Consider the following 23,218-nt stretch of genomic DNA (forward strand, 5'->3'; position numbering starts at 1 on the left):
TCACCACCTTTGCGCCCGCACACCACCTCCTCCCTGGCAACGAACGTTTCAAGGACCGACAAAGCATCCAAAAGGCACTGCACCGACGATCTGGTTGCAATTGCAGGGAGTTCGGGGAGAAACACCAGTTTCTGAAGCCATGCTGACCCACCCTGACTGCCACCCTTAAGGACTTAGGACAGGTGCACAGTCCCACCCTCCTAGCTGCTGCAGACTGATGGGCTCCCACCGCAGGACTAGCCACCCTGGCCGAGTTCTGTGCCGTTCAGTTACAAGTGCCTGTGTCAGCTCCCAGGTGTCCCGGGTGAAAAACCGCACTGTTCTGAGCAGCAGGGACCAGCGCTGGAGCATAAAAACCACTCTGGACTACAACAAAATGGCAGCCCTGTATAAAGGACATAATCACAAAGAAAATGGCCGCCGAGCTACAGAAAAATGGCCCCTGACCATGCTTTCCACTGAGGCAAACCAAAAATAGCCGACAAACTGTACACAGTGAAAGGACATTGAAAATGGCAGAACAGCGCTATGGCTATCAGCACATGCAGACCTCCAGATACCCAGTGGGGAGACCACAGACACCCAGGGACACAGCCCTCCATCCAAGGTGAGAGCCCCCAGGGGACCCCTGGCTACAGGGACACTGCTCAGCAGCCCATCATGCAGCATCCCCCACAGGGGGAGGGAAAATATGGACAGGGAGAGAAGAGAGGGAGGAGAGGGACCCCTGAATCGACCTAGGGAATGCCCAGCTGCTCAATCCCGCCAAGGCAGGGAGAGCTGTACTTACCATCCAGACGAGCTGGGGACATCCCATCACAGACACACTCTCCAATCAGTACGGGGTGGCTGCTGGCCACAGCACACTGACAAAGTCATCAGTAGTCTGGTCATATGTGTGCCCCGGAGTGTTGCGCTCAACGGCCGGGCATGTCGTGGCCAACCCAGTGCATAGCTAAGGTCTGCACGCGCTCGATGGCCAGGCTAGGGAGACTACAAGGATCTAGATTATCCAGCCTGTCACCCAGCCGGCTGCTGATAGCAGATCACAGGACCTTAAAATCTTGCGCAAAAGGCAAACATTCAGCCAAAAAATCCCAGGATCGATGTCCCGCAAGGACGCAAGGTCCTTCTTCACTTGGCAGAAAAAAAAAACTGAGCTGCAGGAAGCAGGCTGAGGGGTTATTACTGGAGGGACCGCCCCCGGGCGGAACTGTAAAGTTCATTTTTTTCACATGTATAACATGTTCTGCCTAGTCCTCTCCTGAAGGTGGCCTAACAACCCTATGGTCAAGATTAATGGAGCGGTGTCAGTCAGTGAACGAAAGAAATAGGATTTTTGTACTCACCGTAAAATCCTTTTCTCTGGAGTTTGACTGACACAGCTCCTTTAATTCTTGACCTTAGGGATATCACACCACCTTCCGGAGAGGACTAGGCAGAACATGTAAAATCAGGAAGACTGCACAGCACCGCCCAGAGGGCGGTCCCACTGGCTATAACCCCTCACCGTTTCCTGCAGCTCAGTTCATAAAGGAACTCCAGAGAACAGGATTTTTTACGGAACAAAAATCCTATTTTCTCTTTCGTTCACTGGACGGACACAGCTCGTTTAATTCTTGACCTTAGGGATGCCCCCAAGCAGTGCCAAAAAACGAAGGGGGAAACAGCAAAAAAGTCACCCACAACAAGAGGAACACCTCAACAGAGGAGTTGCCACCTTTAAAACGGCCGCCATCAAAACCTGCGGCCAACTTATGCATCTAAAGATGCATTCACAATAAACTTGTAACTTAATGAAAGCCTAAATTGCAACCTTACACAGCCACCTGCAAAACCTTGTGGCCAAAGCAAGCATCCGAAGATGCACTCATGCCAACTTTGTAAAATTTTGTGAAATTGAGAACAGACGACCAAGTCGCCGCCTTACACATCTGGGAGACAGACGCTTGAGGTCGGAAAGCCTAGGAAGTTCCAATTGCCCTTGTGGAATGAGCCATTACAGGAAAAGGAGGCACCCGCCCCTTTAAGGCATAAGCCCGAACCACCGAGAAATGGTGGTCGAGGAGACCGCCAGACCTTTCTTCGGACCAGCCACCGGAAAGGAGCCGTAGCAGACAGATACAACCGTAGAGCCCGGACCACGTCCAGGGAATGTAAAGCAACTTCTTTTGGATGTGTCTGCTTAGGACATAAGGATGGTAACACAATGTCCTCATTTAGACGAAATGCCAAAACCACCTATGGAAGAAAGGAGGGCTGTGGGCGTAGCACCTCATCCTTGTGGATGACCAGGTAGGGAGACTTTCATGATAAGGCCGCCAACTCAGAAACTCCACTAGAAAGACTGCTTTCTGAGAGAGTTAACAAGGGAATCTCCCTAATGTTTTAAAATGGCGGTTTCTGAAGCGCCAATAGTACCAGATTCAGATCCCACGGAGGTAGCGGTGGTCAAACCGGAGGGATTACGTGTCAAACCCCTTGCAAAAAGCACTCACCAATGAGTGAGTCACCAAGGGATGTTGGAAAAAGACAGCCAAAGCTGATATCTGCCCCTTGATGGTGCTTAAGGCAAGTTTCTGATCACCTCCTCGCTGCAACAAATAGCAGGATCCTGGAAACTGAGTATGTGCATGGACGCCACCCCATCTCCTCACACAAACTTTGCACATACGATGGTAAATCTTTCGAGAAGATGACTTCCGTGCCCCCAGCATAGTGGAAATTACCGAGTCTGACAGACCTCAGTCCCTTAGTACCCGGCTTTCAACAGCCATGCCGTCAAAACAAGCGGCGGTAAAGCAGGATGAAGTATCGGACCTTGCGATAGGTGGTCTTCTCGCATCGGCAGCCGCCAAGGAACATCCGCCACCAGTCGCACTAGGTCAGCATACCAAGGATGCTGAGGCCAATCTGGAGCCATCAGAATTACTGGAATGCCCTCGCTCGTCCTCCACTCTGCGTAGCAGAAGTGGCAGGAGCTTTGGGGGGGGGGGGGAGCATAAATCAGCCGATAATGCCCCATGGAGCCACCAACATGTCCGCCCAGTAAAGACTTGGGGTGCTGACGCCAGGCCAAAAGGGAGAGCCACAAACTGATAGTGCTCTTCCCTGACTGCAAATCACAGAAGCCTCTGATGCCAGAGGCATATGGGTGCATGTAAGTACGTGTCCTTAATATCCAAGGATGCCAGGAAGACCCTGATGGAGTGCAGCGACCATGGAGCGAACAGATTCCATCCTGAACCTTTGCACTTTCACAAAGCTGTTGAGGGCCTTCAAGTCCAGGACTGAACATACCCCTTCCTTTTTGGGGACTACAAACAGATTGTAGTAGAATGGAGTAGGTGACTTTCTGTGCTCACTGGAGTGCTGAGCTGTGAAGGGGACTGGCCCGCTGGGATCCTGAGCTGGGTGCCGGTCCAGGCATGGGGGTGGATCCCGACCATATGGCCACGATTTTTCCTGAGCCTGCACCGACTGACATCAGCTGATAGCGGGCTGAAGCTGAAAAAGGGTCACAGGAGTACAGGACAAACTGCACTCCTGTGGAAAAAATCAATTGCAATTTTTTTAAACCACTCAAATTTTTTAACTGCTTAATGTAACTACTAAAATGTATTTATAATGAAAAGATTTTTAGGACAGTACACACCTATTGTTTTAGGTTAACCTGTTTTTTACAAAATTGACAACAGCTAACGTTAATTAACTGCAGGAGTTGCTTTAGTAATAATTAGAAAAAAAAAATGTTTTCTCAGTTGTCCGAGTCCTCCCTGGAGACCGGATCTAAAGAAACCTTCATTACTTTAATGGAATGACCGACTTTAAACGACATTATCAGCAACACACAAATTTATAACAGAGTGCATGCAATGCGAGTCATCTGATGCCCAAACAGAATGGCCTTTTTTTTTTTTTTTAAAAAGGAAACCCAAGCTAGGTTCTGGGGAAAGACATCATTAAACAGCAAGGATGGAAAAGATCTCTCTTGTAGTACACTTACCATGCACTAGAAGCATGATTCAAGATAAAAATTCACATCACTCAAGCTGTAGGGACTACTCGGCTCCCCCTTACTTTTGCAGCAAACCTGTGGTTTTGTCCATGTTGGGTTAAGTGAAACATTTGTTTTAAGCCATTCTTCCCAGAACCCCACACGCACCTTTCCTTATATGCCACAATAAATGTAAACCAGGTGGACCTGGTTCAATCAAATACTATAGTTTTTTGCAGGTCTGTCCTACTAGCTGCTCCAATAGGCCAAAAAGGAAAGTTCAGAAGTATGAGTAAGGAATTACTACTTACAACTGTAGGGTTACCACTGCTGATTAACTGATTGACTTCATGGAAAATGCTTTTGCAGTCAATAGATTTGTCCAACGATCCTCTCTTTACTATGACTGCTACGGCCAAGAGGATCTGTTCTCGTACATACTTCTGGAGGCTGCAAATGTAAAACAAGGTAAGTAACTCCAACGCGTATCACTGAATGTGCGAAGTTACAGATGTATACAAATAATATACTGCACAAGTCATCCTAAAACCAGTCTCTAAAAAGTGTACATTCTTAAGTTTATAGGTTTGGACCAATGTAGGTACAGTTGTGCTCATAAGTTTAGAGAATACGAATAACAGAAAAACTTTTTTCACTCATGGTTAGTGTTTGGCTGAAGCCATTTATAATCAGTTAATGGTGTTTACACTTTTTAAATCATAAAGGCAACAGAAACTACCCAAATGACCCCGATCAAAAGTTTACATCTCCCAGGTCTTAATACCGCGGTTTGTGGATGAGGCTCTTCCTCTTTTCAGATGGTAAAGCTGCCCATTCCTCTTGAAAAAAGCCTCCAGTTCCTGTAAATTCTTGGGCTGTCTTGCATGAACTGCACGTTTGAGATCTCCCCAGAGTGACTCAATGATATTGAGGTCAGGAGACAGATGGCCACTCCAGAACCTTCACTTTATTCTGCTGTAGCCAATGACAGGTTGACTTGGCTGTTTTGGACCACACATCCCCAAACCATCAGTGATCCACCTCCGTGTTTCACAGCAAGAATGGTGCACCATTCATCATAGGCCTTGTTGACTCCTCTCCAAATGCAGCATTTATGGTTGTGGCAAAAAGCTCAATTTTGGTCTCACCATTCCAAATGAATTTGTGCCAGAAGTTTTGAGACGTGTCTCCTATTGTAAGCCGAATGCTTTGCGGCATTTGCGTAGTAATGGCTTTCTTCAGGCGACTCGACCATGAAGCCCATCTTTCGTCAAGTGCCTCCTTTATTGTGCATCTTGAAACAGCCACACCACATGTTTTTAGAGAGTCCTGTATTTCATCTGAAGTTATTTAGGGGTTCACCTACATTTTCCCACAGATTCTTTGACCATTCTTTTGCTTTCCCCATGACTCAGAATCCAGAAAAGTCAGTGCAGCACTGAATGAAAGATACAAGGGTCTGTCGGGAGTCCAGAAAGTCATTGACCTTTTATACACACACAAGCAAACAGATCACAGGCGAGGATGGTTACCTTTAACAGCAATTCAAACCCCTTTGTGTCAACTTGTGTGCATGTTATCAGGCCAAAATCACACACATTTGATCAGGGTCACCCATTTGATCAGGGTCATTTGGCTCGTTTGTTGTCATTATGCTTTATTATACAAGATTTATATAGCGCTGACAGTTTACGCAGCTCTTTACAACATTAGGGCAGACACTACAATACAATTCAAGACAGGGGGAATCAGAGAGCCCTGCTCATTAGAGCTTACAATCTAGGAGGAAAGGTCAAGTTATACAAAAGGGTAATAGCTGTGGGGGATGGGCTAATGGAGAAAATAGTGCAGTTGTTAGATGGAGGCAGCATAGGCTTATCTGAAGAGGAAAGTTTTCAGGGTTCGTCTAAAAGTGGATACATTTGGAGACATTCTGACAGATTGGGGTAGTAAATTCCAGGGGATGGGCGAGGCTTGGGAGAAGTCCTGGAGGCGGATAATGGGAGGCGGTGAGGAGGGAGCTAGAGAGCAGGAGGTCTTGGGAGGAACGAAGGGGGCGATTAGGTTGGTATTTTGAGACTAGGCTAGTGATGTAGCTGGGGGCAGAATTGTGGATGGCTTTGTAAGTGTTAGTATTTTGAATTTAATTTGTTGGGCAAGTGGCAGCCAATGGAGGGATTGGCAGAGAGGGGTAGCAGACACTGTGCAGTTTGTAAGGTGGAGTCTGGCAGCACCATTCATGATGGCCTGAAGGGGGGATAGTCTATTTAAAAGGTAAGCCAATGAGGAGGGAATTGCAGTAGTCAAATTTAAAGAGACGATTTAAAGAGAGTGAACAGGTTATTGATAATAAATGGCTTCAACAAAACACTAACCATGCGTGAAAAATGCTTTGTGTGTTGTCATTCATGTTCTCTGAAAAATGGCCAAGAAGGACTGTTGTCTTTATTCAAACTTGCCAACTATATAATTATGTGAGGCATAGTTAGAAAGTCACACAGATTTGACTTCATCTTACAAAACATAACAAGGACAATTTTTTGCAAAATCAATGGGTATTTTCTGTACTTACTGCAAATGTTTTCAGCCTCAAAAATTAAAATCTAATGCAACCACATTTGGTTGTAGCACGGGATGACAACACAGCATTGTCATGCACCGAGTGGTGACAGCCATGCCCAGTTATCTTTTGCTAGAGCAATCAAATTCTCTCACTCTACTTGTGTCTACAACACAGACTAATTATTCTGAAGTCCGAGATATGAACTAGTAGGGCAAATAAGACTTCTTGAAATAACATAAGAGTGCACAGGGTACAGCAGAGCTCAGAATCTGACACGATCTGTAGGTAATTTCTGCACTAATTGAACAGATTTTTAAAAGTTATATCTAAAAGATAAAGGAGTTTTTATAGAAAAGATTAAGTATTTTATAAAAATGGGATAATAACCCTGTAAAGTTTTAAAACCATTAATGTTTTTCCTTAAATACCTCAAGCCCCAGTCAATTAAAAGCATGAACCAGCAGAATCATTTAAAGTGAACCGGTCACCAAAAACATCACATTTAGGGGTCTTCATATTCTTAGGCTGTAGAGATAAAATTCATGCCACTGGTTCGCCTGTACTTTTGGAATCAGTAGTAAAAGTAGTTAAAGTAGGCAGTCAAGCTAAGTAACTAAGTAGATCTAAAAAAGAGTAGGCACAAATCACAAATACATGCACAAGCAGCTCCATCAATACTGCAAGGTCTTGTAGAGTGAAAACCCTTTTACAGTATAAAGCATGAAAGCAAAGAATTTGGGGAAGTTGAAAAGTACCTTTGGTGATCTGGTAAAGTGTTTCATGTTTTGTGAAAAGGTGAATACCCTCCCAGTCCTTTCTGCACTTACCTCGGTGGGTAATTAACTTTAACTGCCCACACAGCTGGTGCAGCAGTCCAGGGACTGAAATCCCCACCGCTCTTCCCCTCATTTCCTTACGGCTTCTGGGATGGCTCAAGAGTAATTCTGTTTGGTTTCGTACTGGCATATGACCACTAGGACCAGTCGGAATTTGAAAACGGAGGCTTTAAAATCCCCGGACCGCTGCACTAGCTGCGTGGGCAGCGACAGCTAATCACCCACGGAGGTAAAGTGCAGCGGGGACCAGGAGGGTGGAAAAGGTGTTCCACCTTTCATTTTTTGTGAATAGGTAAACCTACACTTTAATGTAAGAATTGACCTGACATCTATATTCTACATTACCATTAAATAGGACCCAACATTAAATGAGAATCATTGGAATAAAATGTGACGTTCACCTGCCTGTAGCTTCTGAGGACATTTTAATCGTGAAACAATGTAGGGATTTTTTTCTTCATGTAACACCCTCTAGTGCAGTGGTGGTGAACCTTGGCACCCCAGATGTTTTGGAACTACATTTCCCCTAATGCTCAGCTACACTGCAGAGTGCATGTGCATCATGGGAAATGTAGTTCCAAAACATCTGGAGTGCCAAGGTTCGCCATCATTGCTCTAGTGGTAGCAAGAAAAACATTTTCCCACCTATTGTCATGCTAGTATAGACACTGGAGAAAGACAGCAAAAGAGCATTCCTCTGCATCCAGAAATGAAACCTCTCACCCTTGCTGGAATATTGCCTTTATTTGTCATCACACAGAAAAGCTTTGTCAACAGGTTTGTACTCACTTAGGCCTCTGTAAGACATAAGTTAATAGGAATGTTCGGAGTGATTCAATGCTACTTTTTTCTAAGAGGATCCATTCTCGTACAACGGCTTCCATTATCGCTGTGGCGGCTTGAAACAGTACATAGTCCACTTTACTAGTTTCTGTATAAATATAGAGAAAAAGGATGTTAAAACCAGTAATGCACCACAAGAGAGATCTTTACAACTGTTTAATAGACTAGGCTCCTTTTTAACTTTATATTACTGTACAGCAGATGTAAAACATACATACCTAAAATGTGTTTGCATACAGCAAAAGGTGACTTAGACTTTCTAAAGGAGAGGAAGATGTGCTCTGCATGCTGCCGTTGTTCATTATTCACCATGGATGGCGGAGCCTAAAAAAGAAAGCAAAAATATTTTCAACATTTCAAGCCCAGCAATGTTCTTGGATGAAAAGCACTGAAAAGATGAAGTCCCTTCTATGAAAGAACATTTATGGGCATAACCGTAACCCAAAGTGCCAGAGGAAGCAGCCATCAAAGCAACATCCGATTTACCTTCTAGATTTCTGCACTGATTTTTCCTTACCCACAAACATTTTCAATGAAGGATAAATGATAAAATCAGCTGCTGTGTGGACTGGAAACAGACTTTTCTTTTGGCTACACTTGCCAACCAATGCGGGAGGAATGGTCATGTGCAGCCAAATTCAGCAGTAATAGTGATGGGCAAAGTGCAGCAACAAGATTCAGCTCATACAAATAAAATCGGTGGAAAACAAATTCTTATAGATTGGTATAGTTCACTGCACTTTGCGTTTTACTCCATCTCATTTACTAAGCGCTCTTACTCTTTAAAAGCGGAACTTTACCCATAACAACTTAAAAAAAATAAAAAATTCTTTAGCTAGGACCATACATTACACATCAATAGTTATGATACCAAAATGAGTGTGCGCTGTAAATTGCCTCCAGCTTTGCTCCTGTTTCGTCTTGCAGGCGGCTGCCAGTTTGTTGAAACCCAGAGCAGCAGTAAATCAAAAAAAAAATAAATAAATAAAAAAAAAAAAAAACACAGAACTAAACCCATCGATTTAATGGTTAAAAAAAAAAAAAAAAAAAAAAAAAAAACAACAGTTACAAACCTAGATTGTCAAGATTTGCCAACGGTCACATTTTCTTGTATCCTCAACCAAACCGTAAAACCATCAAATGGCTGGGGTCAGAACTGATCACATGTGCAGCACCATGCAAACAGAAGCAGCTTCCTTGACTGTAAGACCCCTTTCACACCACACCGCACCTTGCGTCGGCGGTAAAACGCCGCTATTTTTAGCGGCGTTTTACCGCTGGATTTGCGGCGGATTTCGGCCGCTAGCGGGGCGCTTTTACCCCCCGCTAGCGGCCGCAAAAGGGTTAAACCCGCCGGCAATAGGCCGCAATAGCGGCGTTTTGCCGGCGGCATTACAGCGCTGCCCCACTGATTTCAATGGGCAGCAGAGGTGAAGGAGCGGTAAACACACCGCTCCTTCACCGCTCCAAAGAAGCTGCTGGCAGGACTTTTTTCTGACGTCCTGCCAGCGCACCGCTGTAGTGTGAAAGCCCTCAGGGCTTTCACACTACAGACAATGGTGCAGCTTCTTTAGGACGGATTGCAGGCGCGATTTCTAATGCTATAGCGCCTGCAAAACGCCCTGGTGTGAAAGGGGTCTATAGGATAGGAGGGCTCAATTCCGCTTTAAGGCAGTCAGCAGATTGACCTCTACAAACTCAACAGTGCCTAAAAATGGAGAGCAACTGAGCATGTGCCGAGCGGGGCGAGACAGTGTGTTACTAGATTTTACACAGCATAGACACTTATCTCTAATGTTTTACATAGCTATACCTGCAAAAGTGGACAGCCTGAAGTGACTTTCTGACTAAAGTTCCACTTTAGCCTCTATTTCCATGAAAGAAGGGGGGGGGGGAAATCACATGGTCTCCAGCTGCCAATCATAACTGCAGAGACTCATTCCAATAAGCAGCAAAATGATGTGCGTGAATCAGAAAGGCTGTCCCCCATATACACAGATAAACTTGTTCTCAAAGCCCAATTAACCGCTTGCCGACCAGCCGCTGCAGTTGTACTGCGGCAACATGGCTAGGCTGCGCGAATCGCCATCCTGTCAAGTCGCTTCCTTTTTTGGCCACTGGGCGCGCACGCCCCCAAATCCCCCCCCCCCCCGCTCGCCCACGGAGCTGATCCGCTTGGGGCACACCGACAACTGGGATGTGTGTGTGAAAACACAGTTTCCGGTGTTCTGAGGTGAGAAGAGACAGATTGCTTTTCATACAAAGTATGAACAGCAATCGGTCATCTCCCTTACACAGTCCTCCAGTTAGAACACACACTAGGGAACATATTAATCCCTTAATCACCCCCTAGTGTTAACCCCTTCTCTGCCAGTGTCATTTTACAATAACCAATGCATTTTTATAGCACTGATCGCTGTATAAACAGCCAATGGTCCCAAAAATGTGTCCACCATAATGTCGCAGTCCCGTTAAAAATTGCAGCTCGCCATTACTAGTTTAAAAAAAAAAAGTTATATATATATATATATATATATATATATATATATATATATATATATATATATATATATATATATATATATATATATATATATATATACATACATACATACATACATACATACATACACACACACACATATACATACATATATATATAAAATTAATAGACATGATATAAAACTATACCCTATTTTGTAGTCGCTATAGTTCTTGTGCAAACCAAATGCTTGAGATTTTATTTTTATCAAAAATATGTAGACGAATACATATTGGCCTAAACTGAAAAAAAAAAAAATCATCTTTTATATATTTTTGGGGGATATTATAGCAAAAAGAAAAAAATATATTGTGTTTTTTTTTTCAAAATTGACACTTTGTTGTTATATAGCACAAAAAAAACAAAACAAAACAAAAAAAATGCAGAGGTGATCAAATACCACCAAAAGAAAGCTCTATTTGTGGGGAAAAAAGGACGTCAATTGTGTTTGGGTGCAACGTTGCACGGCCGTGCAATTGTCAGTTAAAGCGGAGGGCCGGTTATAAAAAAAAAAAAAAAAAAAAAAGTCAGCAGCTGCAAACATTGCAGCTGCTGACTTAATAAACACACTCACCTGTCCAGGGCGCCCGCGATGTCGGCCGCCCGAGGCCGACCCGTCCCTCGGCTCTCGGGTCCCGGCGCCGCCATCCCTTGTAAGGGAAACAGGCAGCGGAGCCTTATGGCTTCACTGCCCGTTTCCTACTGCGCATGCGCGAGTCCCGCAGCTACTGCTCATGCGCGAGTCCCGCAGCGCTTTCTGAATGGGACGCGCTGTGTTCTGGAACACACAGTTCCCAGAACACAGCGCGACTCATTACCCAGAAGACGCCGCGACGAAGAGAGAAGACAGAAGATCTCCGCGGAGGAGGAAGAGGAAGATTAGGAGAAAGTGCCTAGCAACAGGCATTTCTGGTAAGTAAAAAAAAAAATTTTTTTTCATTTTTTTTTTTTTTTAGATTTTTTTGTAATTTTTAACATTTTTTTGTTTTTCAGGGTGGCCCTCCCCTTTAAAGAGACGCAGTGCTGAATCTGGTTTAGGAAGGGGGCACAATCTTCCGTGGCTGAAGCTGTTAACCTGATCAAATCTTCCTGCCAAGCCAATATGTTAACCACTTTCAGACCGGACCATTTTGCTGGTAAATGACCAGAGGTCTTTTTACACTTTGGCACTGCGCTGCTTTAACTGGTAATTGCGCGGTCATGCAATGTTGTACCCAAACAAAATTTGCGTCCTTTTCTTCCCACAAATAGAGCTTTCTTTTGATGGTATTTGATTGCCTCTGCGATTTTTATTTTTTGCGATATAAACGTAAAAAGACCGCAAATTTTGAAAAAAAATGATATTTTCTACTTTTTGTTATTAGAAAAATCCAATAAACTCAATTTTAGTCATACATTTAGGACAAAATGTATTCAGCCACATGTCTTTGGTAAAAAAAAAGTCAATAATTGTATATTTATTGGTTTGCGCAAAAGTTGTCACATCTACAAACTAAGGTACGTTTTCTGGAATTTACGCAGCTTTTAGTTTACGACTGCCTATCTCATTTCTTGAGGTGCTAAAATGACAGGGCAGTACAAAACCCCCCCAAATGACCCCATTTTGGAAAGTAGACCCCCTAAGGAAATTGATAAGAGGCATGTTGAGCCCATTGAATATTTTATTTTTTTGCCTCAAGCGATTGAATAATGACAAAAAAAAAATTTTTTTTTTTTTTTTACACAAAGTTGTCACTAAATGATATATTGCTCACACATGCTATGGGCGTATGTGAAATGACACCCCAAAATAAATTCTGCTGCTTCTCCTGAGTACGGGGATACCACATATGTGGGACTTTTTGGGAGCCTAGCCGCGTACAGGGCCCCGAAAACCAAGCACCGCCTTCAGGCTTTCTAAGGGCGTCAATTTTTGATTTCACGCCTCACTACCTATTACAGTTTTGAAGGCCATAAAATGCCAAGATGGCACAAAACCCCCACAAATGACCCCATTTTAGAAAGTAGACACCCCAAGCTATTTGCTGAGAGGCATGTTGAGTCCATGGAATATTTTATATTTTGCCACAAGTTGCGGGAAAATTACAAACTTTTTTTTTTTTTTTTTTTTTTTCACAAAGTTGTCACTAAATGATATATTGCTCATGCATGCCATGGGCATATGTGAAATGACACCCCAAAATAAATTCTGCTGCTTCTCCTGAGTACGGGGATACCACATATGTGGGACTTTTTGGGAGCCTAGCCGCGTACGGGGCCCCGAAAACCAAGCACCGCCTTCAGGCTTTCTAAGGGCGTAATTTTTTGAGTTCACTTCTCACTACCTATTACAGTTTTGAAGGCCATAAAATGCCAAGATGGCACAAAACCCCCACAAATGACCCCATTTTAGAAAGTAGACACCCCAAGCTATTTGCTGAGAGGCATGTTGAGTCCATGGAATATTTTATATTTTGCCACAAGTTGCGGGAAAATTACAAACTTTTTTTTTTTTTCACAAAGTTGTCACTAAATGATATATTGCTCACGCATGCCATGGGCATATGTGAAATGACACCCCAAAATAAATTCTGCTGCTTCTCCTGAGTACGGGGATACCACATATGTGGGACTTTTTGGGAGCCTAGCCGCGTACGGGGCCCCAAAAACCAAGCACCGCCTTCAGGCTTTCTAAGGGCGTTACAGTTTTGAAGGCCATAAAATGCCAAGATGGCACAAACCCCCCCCCCCCAAATGACCCCATTTTAGAAAGTAGACACCCCTAAATTTAGGGGTACACTAGTGAGACTAGGTAATAAATGGCGGGTGCCCTGAAACTATAAAAAAATAACTAACCAACCAGCGTCACCTGTAACAGTTATATGGTGATCACTGGTGAAAGGGTTAACTAGGGGGCAATCAGGGGGCTTTATGCGGTAGTATATGGGGGTCCCTGGCGCTATAAAAAGCTGCGGCGAACCTAAATACCTACCTGCCTAACTAGCGTCACCTGTGACACTAATACAGCGATCAGAAAAACGATCGCTTATTAGGCTGGGTTCACACTGGAGCGATGCGAACGCCACGAATGCGCGGCGGGTTCCCGCATCGCATGCCTCCCGGCGGCAGTTCACACTGCCCTATGCGAACTGCTGGGAGTGTCAGTGAAATGTTAATGACACCCCCAGATCAGTTCGCATATCGCAGTGCGATCTGCAAACTTGGATCGCATGGTGTGAACACCCATGCGATCCGATTCTGCTGCGGACCAAAAAAAGGGTCCCGTGCGAGTTTGCGGCGGGTGCGACACGAATTCAGCCATACTATCTGTATAGCTGAACTCGAATCGCACAGAGATCGGATGTGATTTGCACTGCAGTGCGGTGCGAATCACATCCGTTCTCATAAACCGCTGCAATGTGAACCCAGCCTTAGTGACACTGGCGACGGGGGGTGATCACGGGGTTAAACCTTTATTGGGGGGGTTAGGGGGGTACCTTAGAACTAAAGGGGGCTAACCCTAACTGCCCTAACAGTTATTAGTCACAAATGACACCTGCCGGGTGATCAGGGGGTTAAACCTTTATTAGGTAATAAATGGCGGGTGCCCTGAAACTATAAAAAAATAACTAACCAACCAGCGTCACCTGTAACAGTTATATGGTGATCACTGGTGAAAGGGTTAACTAGGGGGCAATCAGGGGGCTTTATGCGGTAGTATATGGGGGTCCCTAGCGCTATAAAAAGCTGCGGCGAACCTAAATACCTACCTGCCTAACTAGCGTCACCTGTGACACTAATACGGCGATCAGAAAAATGATCGCTTATTAGGCTGGGTTCACACTGGAGCGATGCGGAAACGCCGCGAATCCGCGGCGGGTTCCCGCATCGCATGCCTCCCGGCGGCAGTTCACACTGCCCTATGCGAACTGCTGGGAGTGTCAGTGAAATGTTACTGACACCCCCAGATCAGTTCGCATATCGCAGTGCGATCTGCAAACTCGGATCGCATGGTGTGAACACCCATGCGATCCGATTCTGCTGCGGGCCAAAAAAAGGGTCCCGTGCGAATTTGCGGCGGGTGCGGCGGGTGTGGCGGGTGCGGCGGGTGCGGCGAATGGCTGAACTCGAATCGCACAGAGATCGGATGTGATTTGCACTGCAGTGCGGTGCGAATCACATTCGTTCTCATAAACCGCTGCAATGTGAACCCAGCCTTAGTGACACTGGCGACGGGGGGTGATCACGGGGTTAAACCTTTATTGGGGGGGTTAGGGGGGTACATTAGAACTAAAGGGGGCTAACCCTAACTGCCCTAACAGTTATTACAGTCACAAATGACACCAATGCAAAAAAAAAAAAAAAAAAAAAAAAAATGACATTGGTGTCACTGTGACTGGGGGGCAGGGGTAATTGGGGGGGTGATCGGGGGGTAAAGGGGGGGTGTGAGTGTGCCTGGCATGTTCTACTGTGTGTGGGATGTGTTGGTGCAACTCACTGATCCGCTCTCCTCCGTGTCGGAACGAAAAATACCGACACGGAGGAGAGAATACATCACTTCCTCTCCTGTGTTTACATTACAGGAGAGGAAGTGATGTCACCGGGGATTTCCATTCGTCGGGAGCGATCGCGAGGGGGTGGCCATGAATGAATGGCCGTCCCCTCGTCCGGGATCGCTCCCGAACGAAAACCGACCGCCGCAGGCACCGGGCGGGGGCCCGATCGGGCCCCCGACCCGCGGGAGGCAAAGGACGTACATATATGTGCTTATGCCTGCCCGTGCCATTCTGATGACGTACATCGGCGTGAGGCGGTCGGCAAGTGGTTAAAAAAAAAAAAAAGTCCTTTAGCACCAAGTAGGGTTCCCCCCTAGCAGATAGCTGTTAAAACCAACGGCAGAAGATCAGTCAAGCAGTGCCATCTAGTGGAGATGTAAAAAGAAGCACTTTTAAATAAATAAAATAGTTTGTTGGAACTTTCTTGTACAAAGGGTTTTATTGAAAATATAGAGAATACAAAAACAGCGGTGGACACCATACGTAAACAAATCTGCATAGATTTCAGGTATCAAAAGGATGTTAGTTGAGGACATAGAAAATTGCACCGTTCCTGAGAGTTCGGGGGTGGTCATGTATGTCCTGAAAGTATAATTTGTTGGAACTTTCAAATGAAACATTCAAATTAACTAAAATCAATAACAAAAATCCCAGTTGTATTAAAAGACACCAGTAAACTTACAAAATGTCAGGGGCACTTGAGGAGGTCATGGAGAGAGAATTCAATGATGGAACTGCTGCAATTTGTTTTGCCTGGAGTACCACTAAGCTCCATCATTCATTTCAGCCTTCTCTCCCTTGCCTGGTCATTATGCTTGTATAGACACAGACATTTTCATGGACTTCAAAGGGAAACGAACAAAAGCAGAGAAACAAGGCAGAAGAAATGAGCTTTGTGCTACTTCTGAGCAGAGCAGTGGGCCAGCACTACAGAGCCAAGAATAACTTGGCCATTGTTTTACAGCATGCCGGGATGTTTAGATAACTAGACGCTATAATAAAGTTCCCCCCAATCCAAATTTACGTTTGTCAAATGGAATATATAGGTACTGCTCACCACAACCAATCATAGCTTTCATTTTGTGAGCTGCGCTACAAAAACAACTGGAATTCAAAAAGGAAAAGTTTGGAGATGTTAAAAACACAAAAACAAAATGTATACTCCCTTCCATGCTGCACCGGCTCTAAGCTTGAGAACCGAGTGGTCACACAACTAGGTTTGGCATTTAAAAATTGCATACAAAAAAAAACAAAAAAAAAAAAAAACTGTGTGGGATCCCGCCCTCCCAATCCTTTGGGATCCGGTATTGATTTTAAAGGGATCTACGCCAAAATTTAAAAACCGCATGAGGTCAACCCCCAAAGCACCTTGTCCCCATGTTGATGAGGACCTCTTCTCCACAACCCTGGCCCAGTGGTTGCGGAGGTGCAGGGTGACTTACTGAAATCTACACCGGGGGAACATTGTTTTTGTTTCCTTCCAATAAAGGACTTGTCGAAAACTGTGTGCGCATTTTTATTCACTTTTAGAGACACTTTTGGTGAATGATCCCCCATACTCATTCACATTAGGATCTGGGGGGCCATCTTGTTAAAGGGGGCTTCCAGATTTCAATAAGTAACCCCCCCCTACACTCCCACAACCAATTCGGCAAGGGTTGTGGGGAAGAAGCCCTTGTCCTCATCAACATGGGAACAAGGTACTTTGGGGGATGGCTCGATATGGCTCGCTGTCCCCCCCCCTCCCCCCTCCTGGCCTGCCAAGCTGATGACTTATCTGTTAAGGACCAGGTGGCGGGCAACTATTCACTGGTTGTTAAGAAGCTTAGAAAAGAGGAACAAAAAATGCTAGGCACCAGTGTTTAGGAGCGGTCAGCGTTTTTTCTGCCAAAACGCTGCTGCTCCAGATTGCACTGGCAGTGGGGGGGCACAAAATGCTGCTAAAAGCCTGTGTGCATGAACACAGGAACTAACAAAAATAAAGGCAATGCGGCGCTACTCTGAACCAATAAAGTTAATTATAAATAACCCCCCCCCCCCCCCCCCCAGGGGTTTAATAGGCGGCAAACCATTGTATGTAATATGTGCCTTAATGTCACGCTCTATGTATACTATAAAGATATACAGCTGGACTGTATAGCAAAAACAAAAAAAAGTGTGCACAAAAACGCAACAAACAATAATGGTGTCACACTCTGCAAAATATTGAAAGCAACCATTAAAGTGGTTGTAAACCCTTACAAACCCCTTTGACCTACAGGTAAGCCTAGATTAAGGCTTACCTGTAGGTCCCAGAAATATCTCCTAAACCTATATCGTTTAGGAGATATTTGCCCGAAAACAGGCACCGCTGTCTACGGCGCATGCGCCGTAGACAACGGCTCGCAGGCGCACTGAGCGCGGCATTCTCAACGACGGAGCTGCAGCACGTGTCGGCTCCCGTGCGCATGCGCGGGAGTGACGTCATCGTGGCTTCGCCGAATGACAGCGGCGGAGCTGCGAGACCCCACCAAGAAGATGGATGCGGCAGACTACAGGGGACAGCAGCGACTTCGCTGGCTCCTGTGTCAGGTAAGTGACACATAATGGACTACTATGCGATGCATAGTAGTCTATTATGCTTTGCCTTTGCAGGGAATGAAAGAGGAAGTAAACTCATCAGGGTTTACTTCCTCTTTAAGTGCAATCAAAAAATGCAAACCAAACGCATACAAGTATTACAGTATTATGAGGGTGAGGTGGGCAACTACATGGCAAATTAGTTTTAATGTGGAAAAACTTAAAATAATGCATTTGGGTGGCAAAAATATGAATGCAATCTATATACTGGGGGGAGAACCTCTGAAGGAAGCCAAGATGGAAAAGGACCTGGGGGTCCTAGTAGATGATAGGCTCAGTAATGGCATGCAATGTGAAGCTGCTGCTAACAAAGCAAACAATATCGGCATTGCATTAAAAAGGGGATCAACTCCAGAGATAAAACGAGAATTCTCCTGCTCCACAAGCCTCTGGTCCGGCCATAACGGGAGTATACCGTACAGTTCTGGGCACCACTCCTCAGGAAGGATGTACTGGAAATGGAGCGAGTACAAAGAAGGGCAACAAAAGGAATAAAGGGTCTGGAGGACATTAGTTATGAGGAAAGGTTGCGAGCACTGAACTTATACTCTCTGTAGAAGACACACTTGAGAGGAGATATTATTTCAATTTACAAATACCATACTGGTGACCCCACAATAGGGATAAAACTTTTCAGTGGGAGTTTAATAAGACACGTGGGTGGCCACTCATTGAGATTAGAAGAAAAGAGGTTTAATCTTAAACTGTGTAGAGGGTTCTTTACTGTAAGAGCGGTAAGGATGTGGAATACCATTCCACAGGTAGTGGCGATAGTTTCAAAAAACTATTCAATAAGCACCTTAACAACCACAGCACACAGAGTTATACAATGTAATACTGACATAAACTCACACACACATAGGTTGGACTTGATGGTGGACTTGTGTCTTTTCAACTTCAACCCGACATGTTTCGTCAAGTGACTATATCAAGGGTGGAGAGCCAATGGTATAACACCTCTATTTATATGAAATAGCTAAGTTACGCAGGAAATTTCTCTGGTGCCATATTGGAGACCAATGCCATTAATATAAGAAAGTCATTTTCTTGGTGGGAAAAACCAAAGGGAAGTAACAAGCCAATTGTAACTAAAGTGGCTAGACTTGAAGACCAGCAGGGCGTCGCCATTTGTTGGTGCCCAATATCACTAATGTCCAGCAGCCATTTTATAGGAAAAAACAAAAACATCCTTACAGAACTGTATATAACCCAACCTCCCGAACAAGAGAGTATGGCCGATCTATTATCCTCCCCCATTATATACAGTCCAAAATGACAACAAACACACATATTATGCAAAAGCAAAGTAATGTGTCGATACAGATGTCAACATCCCCCCCCCCCCCTCCCCCCGCGCAGCGTACATTTTGGAAATATTATATGGCCGCCAATTGTTTTGTTTACCTTCAGCAGGTGACTTGCCTGTTAAGGTCAAGGTGGCCGGAAGGTATTCACTGGTTGTTAGGGACACGGACAGCCTCCGCTTAGAAAAAAAAAAAAAGAAGAAATGCTGGGCGCCATGTTTAGCAGAGTTTAGGAGCGGTCATCGTTTTTCTCTGCCAAAACGCTGCTATCCCAGAACGCACTGGCAATGTTTTTTTATTTTCTGCCACTAAACTCTCCTGCCATGAAATGCTGCTAAAAGCCGATACGTGCAAGAACACATAGGATAACATGCAGGGGAGTTTGGAAGCAGCATAAAAAAAAGTCTGACACCCCCTAACAGTCACATTAAAAATGTCACGTGTGTCATTAGGCCTTATGCCTGGTGTTCCAGAAGGCAAGCATTTTTAGGTACCCCTCACCCCCACATACTCAGCAGTCCCACACTCAGGTTAGATACCTGTAATTTTCTATTCAGTGTAGATCACAGTACACAAATAATAAACGCCATAGAAGAAGCTCCTGTCCACCTTCAGAACAACACTTGCCGACTGCGATACATGATCTACACTCACTCCCATTATTGCATCTCGTTTTGGCCTAAAAATGTCAGGAGAAATAATAGAGCTGCTTACTTTGCCTCTTCCTCCCTGTAAGAATTTAATAATGTAGCTTTTACTATTATTAGCCAGAAAGTGAAGACATCTGGAAGGCAGCAAAGTATCCTGGAAAATGCACCTCCAGCGGCTTCAGTGCCATTTAGAAGGATGTAGAAGATTACAAGTCAATTGTCCACCATCCTGTTCTTACCTGTACAACTACAGTTACACGCAGCTGAGAATCTAACATTTGCAGCCTGGTTTCTGGAAAAAGGATGGAAATTTGAAAAAGTAGTTGTCTAAGATGAACAGGGAAGAGAAAATTGGAACACTGTTTATGGACCACTCACTGTAAGTATGCATATCTCTGGGGAAGCTGGAAATCGCTCTACTAGTAAGCACTACAACAGCTGCACTCTTCCTGACCCCATTCAAGTAAAAAAAAAGTAACCCCAACACTAACTTGAGCCCCATCTCGACCCAGCGATGTTCACGAATGCCACGGCTCTCCAGGGACTCTGCCTCATTGGCTGGGTCTCAGCCAATCAGGAGAGAGGGGTAGAATTGACATGCAGAGCCGCAGCTTGTCTGCTTGGGTGCCCCCATTGCAGGATGCTTGCTCTGGAAGCACTCGTCCGGAGGGAGGGGCCCAGTGCGCCCATGGGGGACAAGGAGGATTAGGACTGCACAGAGCAGGCAAGTATGACATGTTCGTGGTTTTATTTTTTAAAGACTTTAATACCACTTTAACGCATTCCCTGCATTAAGGTATAAAAAATAGAAAAAAAAAAAAAAGCTTGCCGTTCTTCCCCACCTGGCTAAATACTTACCCAAGTCCTCAATCGATCTAGCGCTGTGCATGGCTGGATCTCTTCTCCCTCTTTACAGAGGAACTCATTGGCTCCTGCTACTGTTAATCAAATGCTATAAAGGAGGAAGCAGGGGGCAGGGCCAAGCCACAATGTGTCTATAGAGGGCAGCTCCATCCACTGCTTCATCAGATTAGGCGACGCGTCAGATTTTGTAAATGGAAGTAAAGATTTATTTTGTAGAGAAAACAATTTGAACCCCCCCCCCTCCCCCCATTCCTAGCCACCGACAACCTTGAGCAAGGGCAGATGATTCATGTAGCATTTACTTCCTAGAGTGCCTTTATGTCAGGCATGCAGGAAGGACAGTATTTATCTAAGAAAGCCCCTTCCCCAGGCAAAATAAAATGCCCATGAAGACTCCTGGGATGGATGACACAATTTTGGCCTAGGGTAGAAACAAGAAAGCAACTAAAGAAAAAAAAAAAGATTTAAAAATATAATATACATTCCTATCCATTTACTAGCAGCATAATAATTAAAAATAGTTAATTGATGGAGCGTTTAGTTCCACTTTACGGACAGAAATTAATTAACCACTTGCCTACTGGGGCAATTTTAAGATTTTCCACATACAATCTGCTTTTGCTAAAGTTACATAGCACCTCAAAACATTATATACTTTTTGAAAGCAAAGGCCCTGGAGAATAAAATGCTGGGCGTTGTAAGTTAAACATGAGCTCTGGCACTAGAATTATTGATCTCGCTCTGATGTTTGCAGCAATACCACACATGTCTGATGCAATCACTGTTTACATATGTGCGAGGGACCCACGTGTGTCTGCCTTTGAGCATGAGCTGGGGGGAGGGGGGGGGACCCTGATCCCTCCTCCGCGTTTGTTCGACTGCCTTGGAGGCCAGATCTGTTTGATTGGCTGTTTCCTGGAAGTGAAACCGAAGTGATGAAATCCCTCTAGCTTCCAGCTTATTTTGTTGCAGAGGAGAGGGAAGGAACACTTACAGCCAACCCAACCGAATATGTATTGTACACGCAATGAGAGTGAGTGGACGAATGACACGCTAGTCTCATATTAAAAACCAATAGGTTACTAAAGTTATGAAAATTCTCATAAGGCACTATACAAATTTGGAAGGGATGTAACATATTGCATAGTAATGTATTCTTTCTTTTCCGTGCATACATGATCTTGGTCACACTTACAGCGGCCCCGGGCTCCCCAGTTAAACAAAAGAGCCCAAGAATAATGCTGGCAGCCCCCTTCAAAGTGCTGTAAAAGTGATCGGGCAACTGTATAGCCACTCAATCACATTTACTGAAAAAGATGCAGACACAATCTTGGCATTACTGCTTCCTTCTGAGGCAGTAGTATACAGTGCATTCACGGCGCTTCACTTTTTCTACATTTTGTTATGTTACAGCCTTATTCCAAAATAAATAAAATTCATTGTTTTCCTCAAAATTCTACAAATACTACTTCATAACAACAACGTAAAAGAGTTGTTTGAAATCTTTGCAAAATCACATGTACGCAAGTATTCACAGCCTTTGCCATGACACTCAAACTGAGCTCAGGTGCATCCCGTTTCCACTAATCATTCTTAGGCCCCTTTCACACTGACGTCCCGTTCAGGCCCGCCTGTCAGTTTTTCAGGCGGACCTGAACGGGTGCTCCATAGAGCATCGGATGTCAGCGGTGACATGTCCGCTGACATCCAACCCGCTCCGATCCGAAAAAGTGTAACGGAGGAAAGATATTTTTCCATCCGTCTGCGGATCGGGTGACGACGGGCACTGCGGTCCGTCGTCATCCGATCTCCCATAGGGGAGCGCGGCGCTGTGATCCCCGCTGAGCAAACGGATATCCACGGGGCGGATCAGAACTGATCTGCCCCGTGTGAAAGGACCCTAAAGGTGTTTCCACAACTTGATTGGCATCCTCCTGTGGTAAATTCAGTTATTTGGACCCGATTTGGAAAGGCACGCACCTGTCTATATAAGGCCCCACAGTTAACAGTGTATGTCAGAGCAAAAACCAAGCCATAAAAAGGCCAAGGAATTGTCTGTAGACCTTTGATTTGATTTTGATTGGTGGATTTGATTTAAATCAAGTTGATTCAAATCATGATTTAAATCAGTAGTTAAAACTTGATTTGAATCATTTTTTTTTTTTTAAAGAGTAACTTATCTGTCGTGCAGCGGCTCCTGCTCTGACCCGCTGTTGACCCCGACTGTCCCATTTGCTTTAATGGGACGGCTGGTGATGTGGCAGTGACAAAACAAGGTGAGGGACACAGCAGCAGCAGGTGAGTGGATGCCCACTAACAGGCACTGCCATGATGGATCCAAAATGACAGGTGTGCTTTAAATGCAAGGACTTATTCTTGCTGGTTGTTAGAATCTTTAATATTTGCAAACAAAATTAAGGTTTCCTATTTAGAATAATAAACTGTCAGATTAGTAAAACCGTGAT

General features: G+C 44.7%; 1 protein-coding gene across 1 annotated transcript in view; it reads right to left on the bottom strand.

Moving 5' to 3' along the window:
- Positions 1-23,218, bottom strand: part of XPO4 (exportin 4) — a 208,062-nt gene that overhangs the window by 134,566 nt on the left and 50,278 nt on the right. The window contains exons 2-4 of the mRNA XM_077484003.1: positions 8,458-8,563; positions 8,186-8,327; positions 4,309-4,447 (exon numbers count right to left, since the gene is read on the bottom strand). Of these exons, the coding sequence (XP_077340129.1) occupies positions 4,309-4,447; positions 8,186-8,327; positions 8,458-8,563 (387 nt within the window). The remainder of the gene's footprint in view (positions 1-4,308; positions 4,448-8,185; positions 8,328-8,457; positions 8,564-23,218) is intronic.

This window comes from Lithobates pipiens, unplaced genomic scaffold (genome assembly GCF_037356315.1).
Source record: "Lithobates pipiens isolate NorthernLeopardFrog02 unplaced genomic scaffold, aLitPip1_a1.2 Scaffold_16, whole genome shotgun sequence".
Taxonomy (NCBI): Eukaryota; Metazoa; Chordata; class Amphibia; order Anura; family Ranidae; genus Lithobates; species Lithobates pipiens.